The 18,809-nt window shown below is 39.4% G+C and overlaps 2 protein-coding genes across 3 annotated transcripts in view; one reads left to right on the forward strand and one right to left on the reverse strand.

Annotated features, from left to right (window-relative positions):
- LOC100001832 (uncharacterized) overlaps nucleotides 1–18,809 on the forward strand; it is a 61,448-nt gene that overhangs the window by 1,102 nt on the left and 41,537 nt on the right. The window contains exons 1-2 of one of the 2 annotated variants that reach the window (XM_073948687.1): nucleotides 708–737; nucleotides 5,671–5,888. The exons of the other annotated variant lie outside the window; for it this stretch is intronic. The gene's annotated coding sequence lies outside the window, so the exon portion shown is untranslated. Of the gene's footprint in view, nucleotides 1–707; nucleotides 738–5,670; nucleotides 5,889–18,809 lie in introns of those variants that run through there. 2 annotated transcript variants of the gene reach the window in all.
- Nucleotides 12,547–17,730, reverse strand: LOC141375043 (stonustoxin subunit beta-like). The gene is made up of 7 exons (XM_073949098.1): nucleotides 17,719–17,730; nucleotides 17,458–17,465; nucleotides 17,100–17,273; nucleotides 16,847–17,020; nucleotides 15,196–15,242; nucleotides 14,191–15,091; nucleotides 12,547–13,790 (listed from the first exon to the last, which is right to left on the reverse strand). The coding sequence occupies exons 1-6, from the start codon at nucleotides 17,728–17,730 to the stop codon at nucleotides 14,565–14,567; spliced, it is 942 nt and encodes a 313-aa protein (XP_073805199.1). The 3' UTR covers nucleotides 12,547–13,790; nucleotides 14,191–14,564.

An 18,809-nucleotide genomic window follows, 5' to 3' on the forward strand; every position in this document is an offset into this window, starting at 1 on the left:
TTACGAAAAATTTTACATCACTTTTCTACATTGATGGATCAGTGACCGCACGGGCATTCCTGACAAAAAGGCTTGTGTTTGTGTATACAGAAACGTACTATTCACCCTCCCTGTTAAATTTAATCTAATCATGTCCTGAAACACAGCTCCTGTCCTGCTTTCACTCCTCATACTGACGGAGGGAGCGATTCGTTTGTGAATGAATCCCCCGAATGACTCTTTCGTTAGCCGACAATAATTAAGTTTCTGGCAGCGCAGCATCTCGTTGTCATATTTTTTTTTCATTGTTTGCTGATTTTATTCAACAAAACTTGCATAAGCCGAGTGTTTAATGTGATTAGCACAAAGGTTAAGAACATTCAAAAACAGAAAAAAACTTCATATTACCTATGAAATGTTCTGCCTTTGTGCTTTGTTTTCTTTGTTTGCTCGTTACTACACCCGTAGACAGCGCTAAAGTCCCGCATCTTCACGTAATAACACTGTCTTGACTAGTGCGGTTGAATGACATTTGTCCTGGGAGCACTGTACCAACGTGGCGGCGCTATTGACGCATGCTCAGGGTCCCTATGCGATATCTAGTGTATATATCTATGGCGCAAAAGAAGCCACAAGTAGGCGCGGCCAACCGTCGCCATTTTGTTCACGCGTCATCACCCACTGCGGGATAAACAAGGGCAAAGAGGCGGAGAGTGAGCGGAGCTGCTGGCATTTTGCTTGGACCTGGCAGACAGAAGGTGCGTTCGACTTCATGCAGCGCTGCGCAGATCGATTGAAATCTGTCTTAAAGCGGTGCATTCTAGGGATGGGAAGATTAATCGATATCGATACGCGGTCATGCGCGTGCACGATGCGAGTGCATCGGTTGAGCAGCAGAGGATGAATGAAATTTTGGAAGCAAATCGAGATGCATCGGTTTTTGCGAGATGCATCGGTTTTTCCAAGATACAGCTTATATTTTTAATATAGAATTTATTTTTTATTTATTAACAAGTGTTGTCAACCTGTTTTTGGCGCATATTTAATCGACCTACATAAAGTATGCCTAACGGATTTGCGGATGTGTACACTTACACTACAACTGTATCAGGTGTGCGGATGAAGCGAGTGGAGCGCCCTCAGAAAGCGCGAGAAGCAAAACAAACATTTTATTCCTCACTGAGTTTTAAATCTAAAGTATGGCAACATTATGGATTTAAGGATGGACGACATGACAGGACAGATGCAATCAGTGGCGCAAAAAGGTGGTATGCAGTATATGCAGTGCATAGGGGCGCCACACATGGGGGGGCGCCATTGTGCCAAAACTATTTTTGAAATTATCCATATTAAAAGTTTCAAATAATGTATATATTTTTTGTTTAAAAAAATGTATTTAGCATTTTATACGCGTATAATATTGTATTTTATTAAATTAAAAAATCATTTCACCCCTCCCCCCATTTTTATACCACATGTTATTATGAATTTATTATGTATCATATTGATTCATCAGGCCTTTTGGTAACTTCTTAGCTCAGAACTATTTTAATTTTAGCTACAAACAAAGTTATAACATTTCAACTAAATAGAACATTTCACACAGTGTTGTTTCTGTTTTTTTTACACTAAACATTTGACAGTCTTTTTTATTTCACTTTTAGCAGTTTCAGTCAATTGTTCTTGCAAAGACAGACCTTCTGCCTCAGTCTGAATGTGAGAAGTAATTGCAATGTTCTTTTGCCCTTTAGGACTCCCATGTCTATCATTTTGTTTTGACAAATGTACTACAAAAAGTCCAAAAGCAAGGCTAGTCAAGGTGCTATAATCATTTAGTAAGTGAAAATTAAATTAAGAAGACATTTGGGGTGGTATGAGATGCATTTCTTTGTGACTTAACATGCTTAATGTAATTATACCTTTTACTATACTTCAAACTATTTCAGTTGTGTTCAAAACTGCGAAACTGTTTTTTTAAGCATATTGATATCTTTATGAAAAAATATCTTTAATTTATTGATGGAAATATTTTCCACATTTTATCTCTTGCCTGTTATAAAATATAGTTGGATTGAAGGGGGGCGCGGAAAAGTTGAAGCCGCATTGCCATCAGCAAATGTGCAGTTGCGCCCCTGGATGCAATTTGCAAAAGTGTGCCGCGCATCTGTAAAATACACGGGCAGTCCGACTAATCTGAAATCTCACTTGAAGCGGCGCCACGGTGTTGTTGTGAAAGCTCCATCTTCCAGTGGACCTCTATTCTGCCGCCCTATGCGCGGATATAACTGAGGACAAGCGGGCGCTGATGGAGGTGTTGCGGACATAACTGAGGATGCGGGTGGTAAGGGGGGGTGTTGCGGACGCCGCCCTCTCTATACTGCCGCCCTAGGCGGCCGCCTAGGTCGCCTCTATGGACGTGCCGGCCCTGTTCATCTGCAAAGATATTCAGCCTAGTGTCGTGGAGAACGAAGGTTTTGAACACCTCCTTCTGTTAATTTTTATTTAATTATAATAATAATAATAATATTAATAATAATAATGATAAAAATAATGGGTGTCACGGTGGCACAGTGGGTAGTTTGACCACCTCACAGCAAGAAGATTGCTGGTTTGTTATATTTTTATTAGCCTGTTGTTTACAGTGACAGTGATGTTTGAAAGCAGCATAACACTGCTAGTTCACCACCTTAAGTTTTAAATATTCAGTGGCACAATATATCTTTGTAAAACTTGTTTTCATAGTTGAAAAGTTAAATCAAAATTCTTGTTGTGCAATGCTAAATTTATTTATGTTGAAAGAGTGCAAATATATACATACTTTTTAATATATATTGCTTATACATTCTGTTTATCTTGAAAATACTTAAATAATATGTGCTATATGTTCTAAAATGTCCCTCTACTGTAAACTGACACTCTGGCTCTGAGAGAAAAGCCAGGTTGTAAAAAAAGTCTTGGTTTTGCTTGGTTAATAAATAATCAAACTCATTCAATGGCACAGCATCCTCTTTCACATCATCTCATAAACTTGATCTAATTAGTTAGTGCTGAATTATCGCATTGTATCGTGATATGGGTGTAAATCGTATCGTGTTGCATCTCAATATGTCACAAATGTATCGCTAATATATCGGATCGGATTCTTTGTATTGAGATGCGTATCGGATCGGCATTATAGCTTAGATGCCCAACCCTAGTGCATTCTGGTTAGAAATCTTGTCCGGATTGATGCTGCGCCGACGCCACGTGACTGTCACATGTGGCATCAAAGTACCGCGACAGCGCTCCGAGATCAGACGGCAAACTCAGACCGTGCAGCTTCAGAAAAGCGACTGCAGGAGCTTTGATGACGACACCGATATTACACAATTGGCCGAGTTCACCACATGACAACAAACACGTGTATTTCGGGTTTATAATTGGACAAATTCCGATTCAAAAGTTTCAAAACAAACAATTCACTTTTCACACCCTCTCTATCCTGTACACATCTTGCTTATTAAAAGACTACAAATATTTTACTGCAGTATCATCTTTTGTTAAATAATCTGGTAATAAAGGTTAGCTTGTTTGCACAGGTTTATTTTTAACTTTTTTATACAGACTGTTTACTGCATTCATCTCCATGAACGATTTAAATGATATATTTTAGTGTATATTTTAGTGAATAACCTAAATAACTCTTACAGACTTGAAATAAGAAAATCATCATCATTGATCCTGCTCCCCTAAAGCTCTCTTAACAAATTAAGTTAAAGAACTATTTTATTAAATAATTATAAAATGGTTTTATTATTATAATATAAATATATATTTTATTTTCTGTCTAGCAGTTTAAAGGCTACCTGCTCTTTCTGGGAAAATTCTACATAGCTCACTTATTTTACCTTTTGTTCTTTTCAACACGATTTTTTTGGATTAAAATGCTTTTTTGAAAATTCATTCATTATCCAAAATAATCTCATTTATTAAGACCTAATCAAAACACCTTGTTTTGCTTTTTACATTGGAATTTTTTAAATCTATAAATGTACATATATGTAAACCCATTTTTAGCATATTCAAACAAGAAGTATTAGCCTAAAGGTTGATGTTTAACTCCTAGAATTTATGCTTATTGCTTTGTATTTAATAGACCTGTTCGTTTTTATGTTTATATTAACCTCTCATTTCCTCTTATTTCTCTCATGCATTTGTTATGTATTTTATTCATATTTCTCTCTTATTGTTTAAAAAGGAACTACAGTTTGTAGAAACTGTATTCTGTTTTATTTGTAAATGTTTTGTTCTTATAAATAAAAATAACAAAAACATATGATGACGCCATGTGATCGGTCATCATGACTGCAGCAACTTTGAGTCCCGAAGTGTCCAGCTGTCCGTCTTGACGGCTCCGTTTTCAACTCCGCCCCGCCTGCGCTCGGCTAATCTCGTTGATCACCGGCTGCAGCTGAGCTTCATGTCGAACGCACCTGTACTTTTCTTTGGGAGAAACGCCTAATACTTCATTACCTGCGACTCGTTTGTATTCTGACCACTTGTGCTTGGTTGTACACTATATCAATAAAGAGTTTAGACTTTTAAAAAAACTGCTGTAATACATTGAACCACTAAACATTGTTCTTATGACGTTTTTCAACAGGAGGAAAACACATACTTCCAAACACTTCAGATATAGTCTGTGTTAGTTAATGTAAGACTATTGATGAAATCCAGCATAACACTGTATGACAACGCTTCTAGAGCCTACAGCTCATCAATCTGACAGATTCTGGAGTGTATTACAGCTCTAAAGAACATTATAAATAATAAATGATCTTAAATAAAACAAATACATTTATTAGGTTAGTATACACGTATATAATTTCACTCACCAGGGAAACGGAGGCCACGTGAATGGTTTGTGAGCACAATAAAGTGCACTCAGCATGCCATATCATCTGATAATTGTAGGAAATAATCCCAAAAGGCAGTTGACTGTGTAAAGCAGGGGTCCCTGCAGGGTTTAGCTCCAACTTGCCTCAACACACCTGCCTGGATGTTTCAAGTATACCTAGTAAGACCTTGATTAGCCTGTTCAGGTGTGTTTGATTAGGGTTGGAGCTAAACTCTGCAGGGCACCGGCCCTCCAGGAACAAGTTTGGTGCGGCCCTTTTGGAACTGAGTTTGACACCTGACGTGGTATAAGGTTATTGATTATTAAAGCGATTGCTGAAAAATGACCAGGTTTTATGGCATAAATCAATGTGGTGTAAAATATTACACTAACAAATAATTATTTCAGTGTTTGATTTGATCAAAATTAAAAAGATAGAATTATTTTATGATATTTACAGCTTGCTTTTTATTTTATTTTTGTGTTATTGTACCATTCTAGGATGATGTTCTAGCAATGTTTTCTGGCAAAATAAATATGTTAAAAATGTTAAAATAAAATGTATAATATATAACGCAGATATTATTTAAAAGATATTTACTGCTATGTAGGTCTACAGTTATCATATTATCTATTTAAAAGTGCTACCAAAGACAATAACAGTAACACAATAACAGTTGAACAATTATTAATAAGTTCTGTAATGATTACAAATACGTTTTTTGGAGATCAAAATATCTGCATAGAATTTAAATATAAGCTCTCTTAGTTTAACGCAATAATAATTTGCTTGTGATGTGTATTTTTTCCCCCAGATTGTTATTACAATCCAAAAAGGTGCTCTCTGCCAACACTAATACAGTGCACCAAATGCTGCAGCTGTGAAACTGTGAAGGTCTGGAAGTGCAGGTCTAGCCGTCTGGTGCACTGTATTAGTGTTGGCAGAGACCACCAATGTGAAGATGCTGGACTCGCTGTGTACGGGTGTAGTAGCGAGCAAACAAAGAAAACAAAGCACAAAGGCAGAAAATAGGTAAGATTTTGTTTGTTACGTTTTTGTATGTTATAAACTTTTGTGCTCAACAGGTAACGTTATTGATGATAATACAGTCACTTACTGCACTGACCATAAGGCAAACTAGCACCAACTCGCACTAAATACTCTGAAAACCTATACACAGGTTTTATTACTATAAATGTATTTATTTTTTACATTTATCGTTTATATAAAGTATAGTTTATATAAAATTTAAAAGTATTATTATTGCACATTCGTCTTATTCTTCAGTAGATCTGTAAATGATGTATTTTATAAACTGATCGTTAATAAGAACTAAGCTATTAATAGCTAAATCTCCAAATGGAAAAGTCTCTTTTTATTTCATTTATGCATATGCAGTTAATGCAAGCCTGCTAACTAATAAAATTGTAGAATATGTAAACTTAGTTTATATTTATATTTAACTAAAAATAATTAAGGTCTGGGTGCTGGTCAGTCCATGTACGTTTAGTTAGTTTGTTTTCCTGTTTTAAACGGAATAAAAAGAAAAGGAAGAAAACAGCCACTTTCCCGTTTTTCTTGTGCTCATGAAAAAAAGAAAACAACAAGATTTGGGCTGGATTTTTGTCTTTTGGTTTAGGGTAGGAAAACAGATAAACGACTTTAAAATTCATTATACACATGTAGGCGGTGCTGGAAGAAACGCCCACTTTCCTCTGATTGGTCAACCAAATCTGAGCTTCTGATGTCGCCCTCAAAAAAAGAGCCCTGCACGCCGGCTTTTTATTATTATTATTTAATTATATATAAACTAAGTTTACATATTCTGTCATTTCAACCACACAGTTAGCAGACTTAAATTCATTGCGTATGTATAAATAAATAAAAAAGTAAATTGGCAGTATTATTAGACATTTGTCATTAAAATAAGTTCATAGTTCACTGTCAAACGTCTCGCTGCTGTGCACCTGATGCTGAGCAAAGATAGCCATTTCCGAGCAGCACCTGGTTTGCATGATTGTTTCAGAGCAAGGCCTTTATAGTAATAAAAAAATTATTATTATTATTATTATTATTAATATTTACTAGTGTTTTTTATAGTTTAGTTTTTTTTTAATTGTTGTTAGCAGAACCAAAATAAGAAAACATTGGGCCCTGGGGCGAGGCTATAACAAAGGGTACAATTTGTTTTTATTTAATTTCTTCCTATTTTAATTATATGTATGTGTGTGTGTGTGTGGCGCAGTAGGTAGTGCTGTCGCCTCTCAGCAAGAAGGTCGCTGAGTTGCTGGTTCGAACCTTGGCTCAGTTAGTGTTTTTGTGTGGAGTTTGCATGTTCTCCCTGCCTTCGCGTGGGTTTCCTCCGGGTGCTCCGGTTTCTCAGAGATGGGTTGAGGCTGGAAGGGCATCCTCTGTGTAAAAACTTGCTGGATAAGTTGGCGGTTCATTCCGCTGTGGCGACCCTGGATTAATAAAGAAACTAAGCTGACAAGAAAATGAGGATGGTATATATATATATATATATATATATATATATATATATATATATATATATATATATATATATATACATATATATATACAAGGCAGGCTATGCGAAATATTTTAAATAACGTTTAGCCGAAGTGCAATAGGCCTGTACAAGGTGAGCCGCAATGCCTATTTTTCAACAATTAATTCTGGATTAATGAACAATTTTTCAAATTAACTAATTAAACACATACTTATAGTTAATAAAACAAATAAGGGCTAGTAGTTCAGACTAAAAGATAAGCTCACTGTCTGTGCGTTAGGCTAATAATTTGACATTTGCTCTTCTTGAGAAAATTATATTATGTTACAGTACAACAGCGGGCCCTATTGGTTATTTCACATATAAATATTTTATAACAGGCTACTTTTCGGTGCGGCCAATTGTTCGCATTTTATTTTATGCATTTACTATTGTATGAAAAAATAAAGCACTCGATGCGCACAGAAATCAGCACAAATCTGCGTAAATTGTAGAAAATCCTTTAAACGACAGGACTTTAATCAAGACTTTTCCATTTGGACAATTACAGTTATTAATAGCTTAGTTCTTATAAATGATTAGTTTATAAAATACATAATTTACTATCTACTGAAGAATAAGATGAATGTGCAACGCATTATGATCTTTGCATGATCAGAGCGAAGCGTTTATATAAAGTTGCCTATATATTTTATATAAACTATAAAAATTTAAACTATTATACAGGCTGCAGGCTAAATAAAGGCACCCTGTCTGTCGTGGCGCATACCTCTAAAATAGTAATGGGAAGTTCAGATCATTTTACTGACTCGGATCTTTGAGTCTCGTTCATCGAGATGAATGAATCTTTTTTCGAGTCATTTCGTTCATTTGGTTCAATTTGCCAAAATATTATTAAAATGTTACGAATGGCCAGACACATCTACAACTAACCCAAAAGGTTGATCACATGACAAATAAGTCATAAACAGAATATAAGAAAGAGAAAATAATAATTCAATGTTTACCTGCTCTTTTGTCTATGAAGGTATTGTTGTCTCTTTGCTCAGCTCACCTCTTCATGTCTTCAAATGTCAGGGGTTCATTCACGTTACACTGACAGTCACATATAATCTTAATCAATGCACAGTCTAAGCCGATAGGAGCCATGACCGTTCGTTCATCACGTGACAGAATGACTCAAACCCGAGGACTCGAGAGATGAACGGTTCAATTCTTTTTCCGGCTCTAAACGCATATGATTTTCCCGTGATGAACGATCTTACAACTATCGAATGTTTTATTAAGTTAAAAGTCCTTCTTTTGTAACACATAGAATATGTTTAATACCTGTACAAGTCTTATTTAAACTGTCAAAGGAAAACCAAATGACTGAAATTCACCAAAACAATACACTCGCAGAAACAAAGGTCCTTAGTGGTACCTCAAAGGTACATATCTATACCCAAATGCACATGAAATGTACCTTTGAGGTACTAATATGGACTCTACAGGTACAAATATGCACCTTTTGAAAAGGTACTGCCCCAGTGACAACTATCGTACCTTTATTTCTGAGAGTGTACAAATTTATGTAAAACAATAGCTATAATTAAATATAATAATTAAACAATTAATGTAACAAAAATAATTAAAACTTTAAGGAACAGATGAATATACTGCAACAAGACATGAAATGATAAAGGCCAAGTGATGAGAGAGGAGAGTGGTGTGGAAACAAATAAGGGCAGCAGCACTCCTAATGATCCTGCAACTATGACAAGCAAAAATAGTCACTGGAGATCACTCCTTCAGCCAGTCACCTGGACTACATATCCCATCATGCCCTGCCCCCGTGTAGATTAACTTCACTGATAACCTGGACTATACAGTTGAGGTCTGAATTATTAGCCGCCGTTTATTGTTTCCCCCAATTTCTGTTTAACAGAGACATTTTTTTCACACATTTCTAAACATAATAGTTTTAATAACTGATTTATTTTATCTTTGTCATGATGACTGCAAATAATATTTGACTTGATATTTTTCAAGACACTTCTACACAGCTTAGAGTGACATTTAAAGGCTTAACTAGGTTAATTAGGTTAACTAGGCAGGTTAGGGTACATAGGCTAGTTATTGTATAATGATAGTTTGTTCTTTAGACTATCGAGAAAATATATAGCTTAAAGGGCTTAATAATGTTGACCCTAAAATGGTGTTTAAATTAATAACTGCTTTTATTTTAGCTGAATTTAAACAAATAAGACTTTCTCCAGAAGAAAAAATATTATCAGACATACTGTGGAAATTTCCTTGCTCTGTTAAACATCATCTGGCAAGTGTAACCCCGCCGGTCCTACTACACCCAACCCGCTCTGGGCTGGTATCGAATCGGTGACTTTTCGCATGGGAGTCGGTTGCTCTACCAAGGAGGCTAAAGACCATGGCCTTTAGCGTCAGTCGCTAGATCACCTATAGAGGTCAGAGGAGTGAGGTTTACCTTGCATCACACTTACTAGCTGGCCTCCATTACACTTACCCCCTAAACCTCACTCCCATCCGGGTCACGGCACCAATGTAACACCCCATTCACACGGGGCTTCAGCGTCAACACTTCCCATTTACTCTGAATGGGTGGCCTCAGGCATTGCTGACCTGCATTGTGAATCCATCAGTGCCGCTTCAGAGGCGTTGCTCGCTGCAGAAGTTGGGACTAGCTCAACTTTACAAGCGCCGACGGAAGCGTCAGCCAATCAGATCGCTGTATGCAAATACACCAGCTAGACAGTGGTCTATTGCTGACTGAATTTCATTGGCTGACGCTTCTATGACGATCACTTCAGCCCCAACTTCAGACACTCCTTCAGTCCAACGTTGACGCTGAAGCCCTGCGTGAATGGGGCGTAAAAATGCCAGTCTTACGCCGCCCAACCCACTCAGAGCTGGTATCGAGCCAGCGACCTTCCGCATGGGAGTCGGTTGCTCTACCAAGGAGGCTTAAGAGGAGGCCTCTGTTACACTAGCATCAAAAAAAAGAAAATACATTTCAAAGAAGGCTAATAATTCTGACTTCAACTATAAATACTTCGCACTCACCCATTGTTGAGTCTTGTTTAACTGTTGATGCACCACACCAAAGGTTTCCTTGTTTCTGCCTGTTCTTTGACCCTTGGACTGTTTATCTAGTTTTTTGATTCTTTGCTGCATGTCTCGACCCATCACCTGTTTCTTGGTTTCCTCTGTGGACTGCCTTTGATGTCAAGTCCATTGGCTGTTTTGACTATTCTACTAATGAACCTGCATTTGGATCTAACACCTGTCGTCATGTCTTTTCTTACTCAACAACTTTCTTACTTTTCTTATCTGCCTTCAGTTTTCAAGGGTTTTCTGCAATCAACCATGGACATGAGATGTTTGATATCCTCTTCTTTTATGCACATTAGGTCATCAATCTCCTTTACTCCCGTTCAGGACAAATTTTCAAATCATGCTATCCAGATAGAGAAGGGTGCATTTTAATGTCTACTCCATCACTTTTCACCTAGACAGAGAGAATGATGAAGCACAGCAAGATCAAAAATATCAAAAAACAAAAATATTAAATACTGATGATTTACCGTAGTGATTACTTGTTCGTGATTATCAATTGTTTATTGAGATAATAGCACATTCTTGACACTTCTGTGATTTTTGTTATCATGCAAACAGATACATTTTACAGGGGACAAATCATAAAATACAAAAACAATGTAACAAACATGAAACAAATCATAAAAAACTATGTAAAAATCACAAGATCTGTGTGTAATGGTGACTAGATAACTGCTAGAGTAAAAGAAAGTATATAAGTATATAAATTTACTGTAAAGTACTACATAGCAATATGACTTGGATAATATTTTTAAGCAAAATATATGATTGTCAAAGTGCAGATTTTTGATTGAATTTATTTAATTCGTGAGTATCCCAAGAAACAATTTCTCCCAATGCCGTATTTCTAGACCAATTTGGAGAATGACGCCAGGTTATTATTATGAAAGTATGCTGAAGTTGTGTGATGTACTTTCCTGCCCATGTGTACAAATTGAGTGTTTTTTTTAATTTATTTATTTTTGATAGCAATAAAATCTGAGATATTCTAAATCTGGGTATATTTAGATGGTGCAAGAGAGGAGTGAAGGGGTAAAGTGATAAGTTTCCAGAAGCAATAACACTGAAGTGAAATACAGATACAAAAAACAGTGTGTTAAACACTCAAGTAAATACAGTGGGTATGGAAAGTATTCAGACCCCCTTAAATCTGTCATTCTATTATATTGCAGCCATTTGCTAAAATCATTTAAATAAAAAAATGATCTCTTTAATGTACACAACACCCCATATTGACCGAAAAACACAATTTTAGAATTTTTTGTCGATTTATTAAAAAGAAAAACTGAAATATCACATGGTCCTAAGTATTCAGACCCTTTGCTGTTATATATTTAACTCAGGTGCTGACTACCTATTTGTTGCAATATTAAACTAAATGAATTTATTTAGCAACTCCACTCGCTGACTTCTTCTTTACTATAGTTTCGTCACTTGTCACCACCTAGTGTTAAAAATAATAGTACATGGGAGAGCACGTCAAGTATAAAAGCCTTCACATTTCTCGGCTATGCGCATGCAGCAAAGGCTCGTGCAGTGGACCCAGGCAAAAGTATAAATCAGCCTTTAAACCTCTACAGATGATCCAGAACTCTGCAGCTCATCTGGTCTACAATGAGCCCAAGAGAGCTCATTTAACACCTCTCTTTATCTCTTTGCATTGATTACCAGTGGAAGCTAGGATGAAGTTCAAATCATTGATGCTTGCTTACAAAACAGCTACTGGCACAGCACCCTCTTACCTCCACCTACTTCTGAAGGTCTACATCCACAGTGTCTTTGTCAGCGATTGCATACCGCCTTGTGGTAACATTGCAGAGAGTCACTTTCCAAAACCTTTTCATTCAGTGTGGAACGATCTTCCCATTCCCAAACGGACTGCTAATTCACTTGTATCATTCAAATGACAACTAAAAACCCATCTTTTCTGAGATGGCCTGTACCCCGGTGAACAAAACCAAGACCTCCTCTTCTCTCCCAAACCTCACCACATGCCAGCCCCAAAATTTTATTAATTCTGAGTGTACCTCACACAGCACCCTCTTAGGTCTACATCCACTGTGTCTATGTCAGCGAGTGAGTACCGCCTTGTGGTACTATTGCAGAAAGTCACTTTCCAGAACCTTTTCATTCAGTGTTCCATGCTGGTGGAATGACCTTCCCATTCCCACACGGACTGCTAATTCACTGGTATCATTCAAATGCGAACTAAAGAACCATCTTTTCTGAGATCGCCTGAACCCTGTTGAACAAAACCAGGACTCTCTCCTCTCTCCCCCACCTCACCACATGCCAACCCCAAAATTGTATTAATTCTGAGTGTGCCTCACACAGCTGAGTGGGCTTGACAAATCACCTGTAGAAAACTCTATCATCTCTGACACTTTAACTGACACTTACACCAGTTTAATAAACTATTGTACATATATGTAGTGTGCTTTACCGGCAGCTAGCTCTCTGCAACTGTCACATGGTCGCCCACTAAGCAGGGCTGCGCCCGGTCAGTACCTGGATGGGAGACCACATGGGAAAGCTGGGTTGCTGCTGGAGGTGGTGTTGGAGAGGCCAGCAGGGGGCGCTCAACCTGCAGTCTGTGTGGGTCCTAATGCCCCAGTATAGTGATGGGGACTCTATACTGCTCAGTGAGCGCCGTCTTTCGGATGAGACGTTAAACCGAGGTCCCGACTCTCTGTGGTCGTAAAAAATCCCAGGATGTCCTTCGAAAAGAGTAGGGGTTTAACCCCGGCATCCTGGCCAAATCTGCCCACTGGCCTCTGTCTATCATGGCCTCCTAACCCTCCCCATATCATAGTTGGCTACATCACCCTGTCTCCTCTCCACCAATCAGCTGGTGTGTGGTGTGCGGTCTGGCGCAAAATGGCTGCGGTCACGTCATCCAGGTGGATGCTGCACACTGGTGGTGAATGAGGAGATCCCCCCTCCATTGTGTAAAGCGCTTTGAGTGCCCAGAAAAGCGCTATATAAATGTAAGGTATTATTATTATTATTATTATTATTATTATTACACAGGAGTGGGCTTGACAAACCACCTGTAGAAACACTCTTCTTGTAAAATAAAAATAAAAAAACACTCCGCCCTCTTACTCTAGCACTTAAATCTGAGCACTAACTGTTCCTTTGTATCATTAGCACTTCTTGAGTGTATTGCCTCTTCTTGTTGAATCACTGAATCCCTCCTCAATTATAAGTCACTTTGGACAAAAGCGTCTGCTAAATATAAATGAGATTTCTATGTTGGTCATAGTAAAAATAAAATGCCATTAGATATCCTGCTGAAAAATCCAGCCTAAACCAGCCTAGGCTGGTTGGCTGGTTTTAGCTGGTCGACCAGGCTGGTTTTAGAGGGGTTTTGGCCACTTCCAGGCTGGTTTCCAGCCTGGTCTTAGCTGGTTAGGCTGGGAGATGACCAGCTAAAACTAGCTTGACCAGCCTAGCCAAGCTGGGAGTCCAGCCAAAACCAGCTATATCCAGCTTAAACCAGGCTGGTCAAGCTGGTTTTAGCTGGATTTGGCTGGTCATTTTCCAGCCTGACCAGCTAAGACCAGGCTGGAAATAGCTGGAAACCAGCCTGGAAATGGCCAAAACCCCTCTAAAATCAGCCTGGTCGACCAGCTAAAACCAGCCAACCAGCCTAGGCTGGTTTAAGCTGGATTTTTCAGCAGGGAAGACCTTAAACTCTTGCTTGTTAACATTAGTTAGTAAAAATAGTAAAATAACAATATAATATAAATATAACTCAGAAGACAGAAGTTCAGCTGGAGGATTAAGGTGATGAAGAGAGGAGACTCCAGAACATCTCACTGCTACTGACTGATCCTGTAGAGCAGGGGTCACCAAACTTGTTCCTGGAGGGCAGATTTGAGCTCCAACCCTAATCAAACACACCTGAACAAGCTAATCAATGTCTAAGTAGGTAGACTTGAAACATCCAGGCAGGCGTGTTGAGGCAAGTTGGAGCTAAACCTTGCAGGGACAGTGGCCCACCAGGACCGAGATTTGTGACCCCTGCTGTAGAGGATTATGAGTAAATCTTGCCTCTGTCTTCAGCACAGTTTCACTGATGATCCAGGATAAAGCCAAAACCCAGCATAGAGCGGCTCAGTGAATGTGGTCTGGACTGAGTGGATGAGGCTCAATGTGTCTTTATAGATGTTGTAGAAGGTCAGAGTTCCTGCACTGTGATCCACAAACACTCCTATTTTACTGCTGATCTGCCTAACTGAGAGATCAGTTTCTTGGTTATTGTGTATGAATGAGAATCTGGAGTAAGAGCAGAACAAACTCCAGGACTGATCGTTATATCCAAACAAACACTCTTCACCACCTCCCTTCCTCCTGATGTTCTTATATGATACTGATATACACACACCATCATTTCCACTCCAGTCAATCTCCCAGTAACTGCATCCACACACACTCTCACTGCACAACACCTGGGGATCATCATCAAATCTGTCTGGATGATCACGATACGGTTGTTTCTTTCTCACACCTTTCACCTTTCTGTTCTTCTCAGACAGAGTAAGTTCGGCGTTTGTAGTGTTTGGATCCAGTGTGAGAAAACAGGCATCTGAACACAAGAAGAGACACATCTATAATACAACAACATTCACCAAAGCTTTGCGTGAGAGAAAAAGACAGCAAGAGAGTCTTTGTATGTGTGTGTATAAGTACATTTTCGTGGTCCTGCTGTAATCCTCTTCTTTTCTCCATGATCCACACTGTAAACACACACAATTTCACATTCAGTCAGTAAACAAAAATTAAACAAGATGTATATTCTGTATGTGCTAACTCCATAGCCCTTATAAAATTTTTGTAAACACATTTTTGTTTCTCATTTATTTCATCCACTATTCGTGGGGGCAGCACTTTGAGGAGAGAACATCGGACTTCCTTCTCCCCAGACACTTCCTCCAGCTTCTCTGGAGAGACCCTGAAGTGTTCCCAGGCCAGCCAAGAGACAAAAGCCTTGTTTACACTAATGCGTTTTAGTTTGAAAACGCATACGTCCACACTACGCCGGAGTTTTCGGGCGTCGAAAATGGAGCGTTTTGGAAACGCTGGAGAGGTCGTTTTCATTCTAAAACGCTGCTGCTCCGTCTCAGTGTGGATGGGGGAAAACGGAGACATCTGAAAACTGAGGCAGTTCTGCTGACATTCGCTACCTGATTGGGGCTTTTGTGTCATTGCGTATCCTTCCCTTATTCGTCAATCCCCTATTCCATGACTATAACACATGGCTTTAACGCTACCGGAAGACAGCAGACCAGCCTTCACTGTAAACAACAACATGGACACAGAAATGTGAGTGTTGTTTGCACTGTTGTCTGTTTTAGGCGGCATTGTGCTGTTATTCATTTGTTACGTTTAGTAACAACTCGACTTCGTCGCCTGTCCACAAAAATACCTCTCTTGCTTTCTTTGCCTTCGCGTTCATTGATCAACCGGCGTTTGCTGACTAACAATAACCAAATGCCGAGCCAGACACGTGCTTCATGTTTATACTGGAACGTGCATGGCCAGAGTGCACGAATGGTCACGTAATATACGTTTTTGGTGGCGTAGTGAGGACGGAGATAGGTTCAGAAATGCTAGTGTGGACGCGGATTGTTTTTGATCTAAAAGACCGTTTTAAAACTAAAACGCACTAGTGTAAACGGGGCCATAGTTCCTCCAGCATGCCCTGGGTCTTCCCTGAGGCCTCCTCCCGGTGGGACATGCCTGGAACACCTCCCTAGGTAGGCATCCAAAACAGATGCCTGAGCCCCCTCACCTGACTTTTCTCAAATGTGGAGTAGCAGTGGCTCTACTCCAAGCTGCTCTCGGGTAATAGAGCTCCTCACCCTATCTATAAGGGTGCCCCCTGCCACCATGTGAAGAAAGGAAACTGATTTCGGCCCCTTATATCCGAGATCTTGTCCTTTCAGTCATGAACAAAATCATGATCCATCGTTGAGAGTCCTCGGTGCAGGTGGTGTGCTTGCAAGAGGATGGTCCCATGTCGCTCATTTAGGGGGCTGAGCCCGGCCGGGTTCCGTGGGATAACCCGACCACCAGGCACTCGCAAACTAGCCCCGACCTCAGGCCTGGCTCACTGTTTTTGCGCTCATAAGGGGTTTTTGAACCACACTTTTTTTGAATCACCTGAGACCTTTTTCCCTTGGGAGACCCTATTAGGGGCATTAGCCCCTGACAACATAGCTCTTAGGACCACTTAAGCACTCAAACCCCTCCACCACGATAAGGTGGCGGTTCAAGGAAGAGATTTTTTAATTGTTTTTTAAAGCCATTCATTGTAAAAGAGCAGTAACGCTCCACATACTTGAGTTTGTTCAGTGTGCAGTTTGGATCTTTCAGTTTTTCAGAGAGCAGCTTGACTCCTGAATCTCCTGGATGATTGTAGCTCAGATCCAGCTCTCTCAGGTGTGAGGGGTTTGAACTCAGAGCTGAAGACAGAAAACCACAGCCTTCCTCTGTCACCATACAGCCAGACAACCTGCAAACACAGCAATAGTCCATATAACATTGTTTGACAATCACACATCTCTTTCTGTTAGAAATGGAAAACAATTTACCTCAGTACTTCCAGTTTACAGTTTTGACTCTTCAGTCCATCAGAGAGAAGTTTCACTCCTGAATCCTGCAGGTCATTGTTACTCAGGTCCAGCTCTCTCAGGACACAGTTTGGCGATTGTAGGACTGAAGACAAACTGTCACAAGACTGAGCAGTGAGATTACAGCCCTGTAGTCTGTGTAGAAGACAAAAACACAGAGTGGTAGCAATGTTTATTTAATCAGAGAAGGGGTTACCAACCCTAAAAACAAAGTAAATACTATTTAAGAAAGACTGGGTGAAGCAGAAGGCCCCAATTTCCAAAATGCAAGACACCACCTCAGCATTAGTAAGTAACAGTGAACAGCATAAAAAGTGACTTGAGGATCTAGAAAATAGAAGCCAACGCAACAATGTGACGCTTATTGGCTTAAGATAGGGTCTGGAAGAAATTGGAATGATTCGTTCAGTACAAATTATACCGTACAGAGTTTATAGGATGGGCATTGCTGCAAATAATTTATTTAAAAAATGTAATGAAGGGCATTTATTTACACCTGATCTTGGAATGTTCATTTGTTTTTAACCATTCTGGTTTTAAATGTTGAAAAAAATTGAGGAATACATAGGGTGTGATTTACCTGTAGAACCATGACTATGCCTTCTTGGTGACAAATGAGTGACACCTAATATAAGGGGAAAAAATCTGTTATTCTTCTCGAGATTTGATGCATCACAGCTGCCAGATTTATTTAACCATAACTAGAAGTGTCCCAGAGTGCCAGAATTTAAAGACTAGATTAATGGGATGATTGAAATCGTCTCATGCGAGAGTATGATGGGGAGATTAAATAATGAGAGAGAAGTGCTTAAATTTTGTGATGGCAGCATATAAAGTTTGGATAAATGAGTACAATGGTGAGAAGGTGAAAGGAACCCAACACTCTAGCAACAAGAGAGACAAAGCACCCGCAGATATAGGACCAGCAATCAGCAGGAATGAAAGGCAAGTCGCAGTAACCAAGTAAACTACTGATTGGCATAGACAATTAGCTGTGTAAAACCACACAGCAAATTGGAGAGAGCAGATTGGAAAGCTGTCACAAAGATAAATACACTGTCAGAAAAGAGAGAGGGAGAAAGCAAAGTTCAAACCCAGGTTCTGGCAGTACCCCTCCTCCCAGGACCACCTCCTGGCATACCCGAGACTTTAGGAAACTGCCGTTAGTAGAATTCCTCAATGAGCGTATGGTCCAGAATGTCCAGAGCTACGACCCAACATCTCTCCTCCATCATACCCCTCTCAGTCTACCAGATATTAAAAGCCTCTACCTCGCCACCTGGTAAGAAAACACAGGGGGTTGATAACCAAGATAACACAGTCCAGTCGACAAAACTGATAGGGAGTTGTGTGCATACTCTGCCAACATTAACTGCTGAATCAAGGAAGAGGGATTATTGGAAGCCAGGCATCGGAGCATCCAACCAAGATCCTGGTTTGCATGCTTAGTCTGGCCGTTGGTCTGCATAAGGATTCCTGACAATAGACTAGCAGAACTACCTCCTGAAGTAGGATATTAACTGGGGCTCAGAGACCAAGTCTTCCAGAAGACCATGAAACTGGGAGACATGGTCCACGACCACCCAGGCCATCTCCCTAGCAGGTGAAATTTAGAGAGGGGAATGAAGTGGATCATCTTGGAAAAATAGCCTACCACAGCGAGGACCACAG

The sequence above is a fragment of the Danio rerio genome, chromosome 4 (assembly GCF_049306965.1).
Source record: "Danio rerio strain Tuebingen ecotype United States chromosome 4, GRCz12tu, whole genome shotgun sequence".
NCBI classification, from domain to species: Eukaryota; Metazoa; Chordata; class Actinopteri; order Cypriniformes; family Danionidae; genus Danio; species Danio rerio.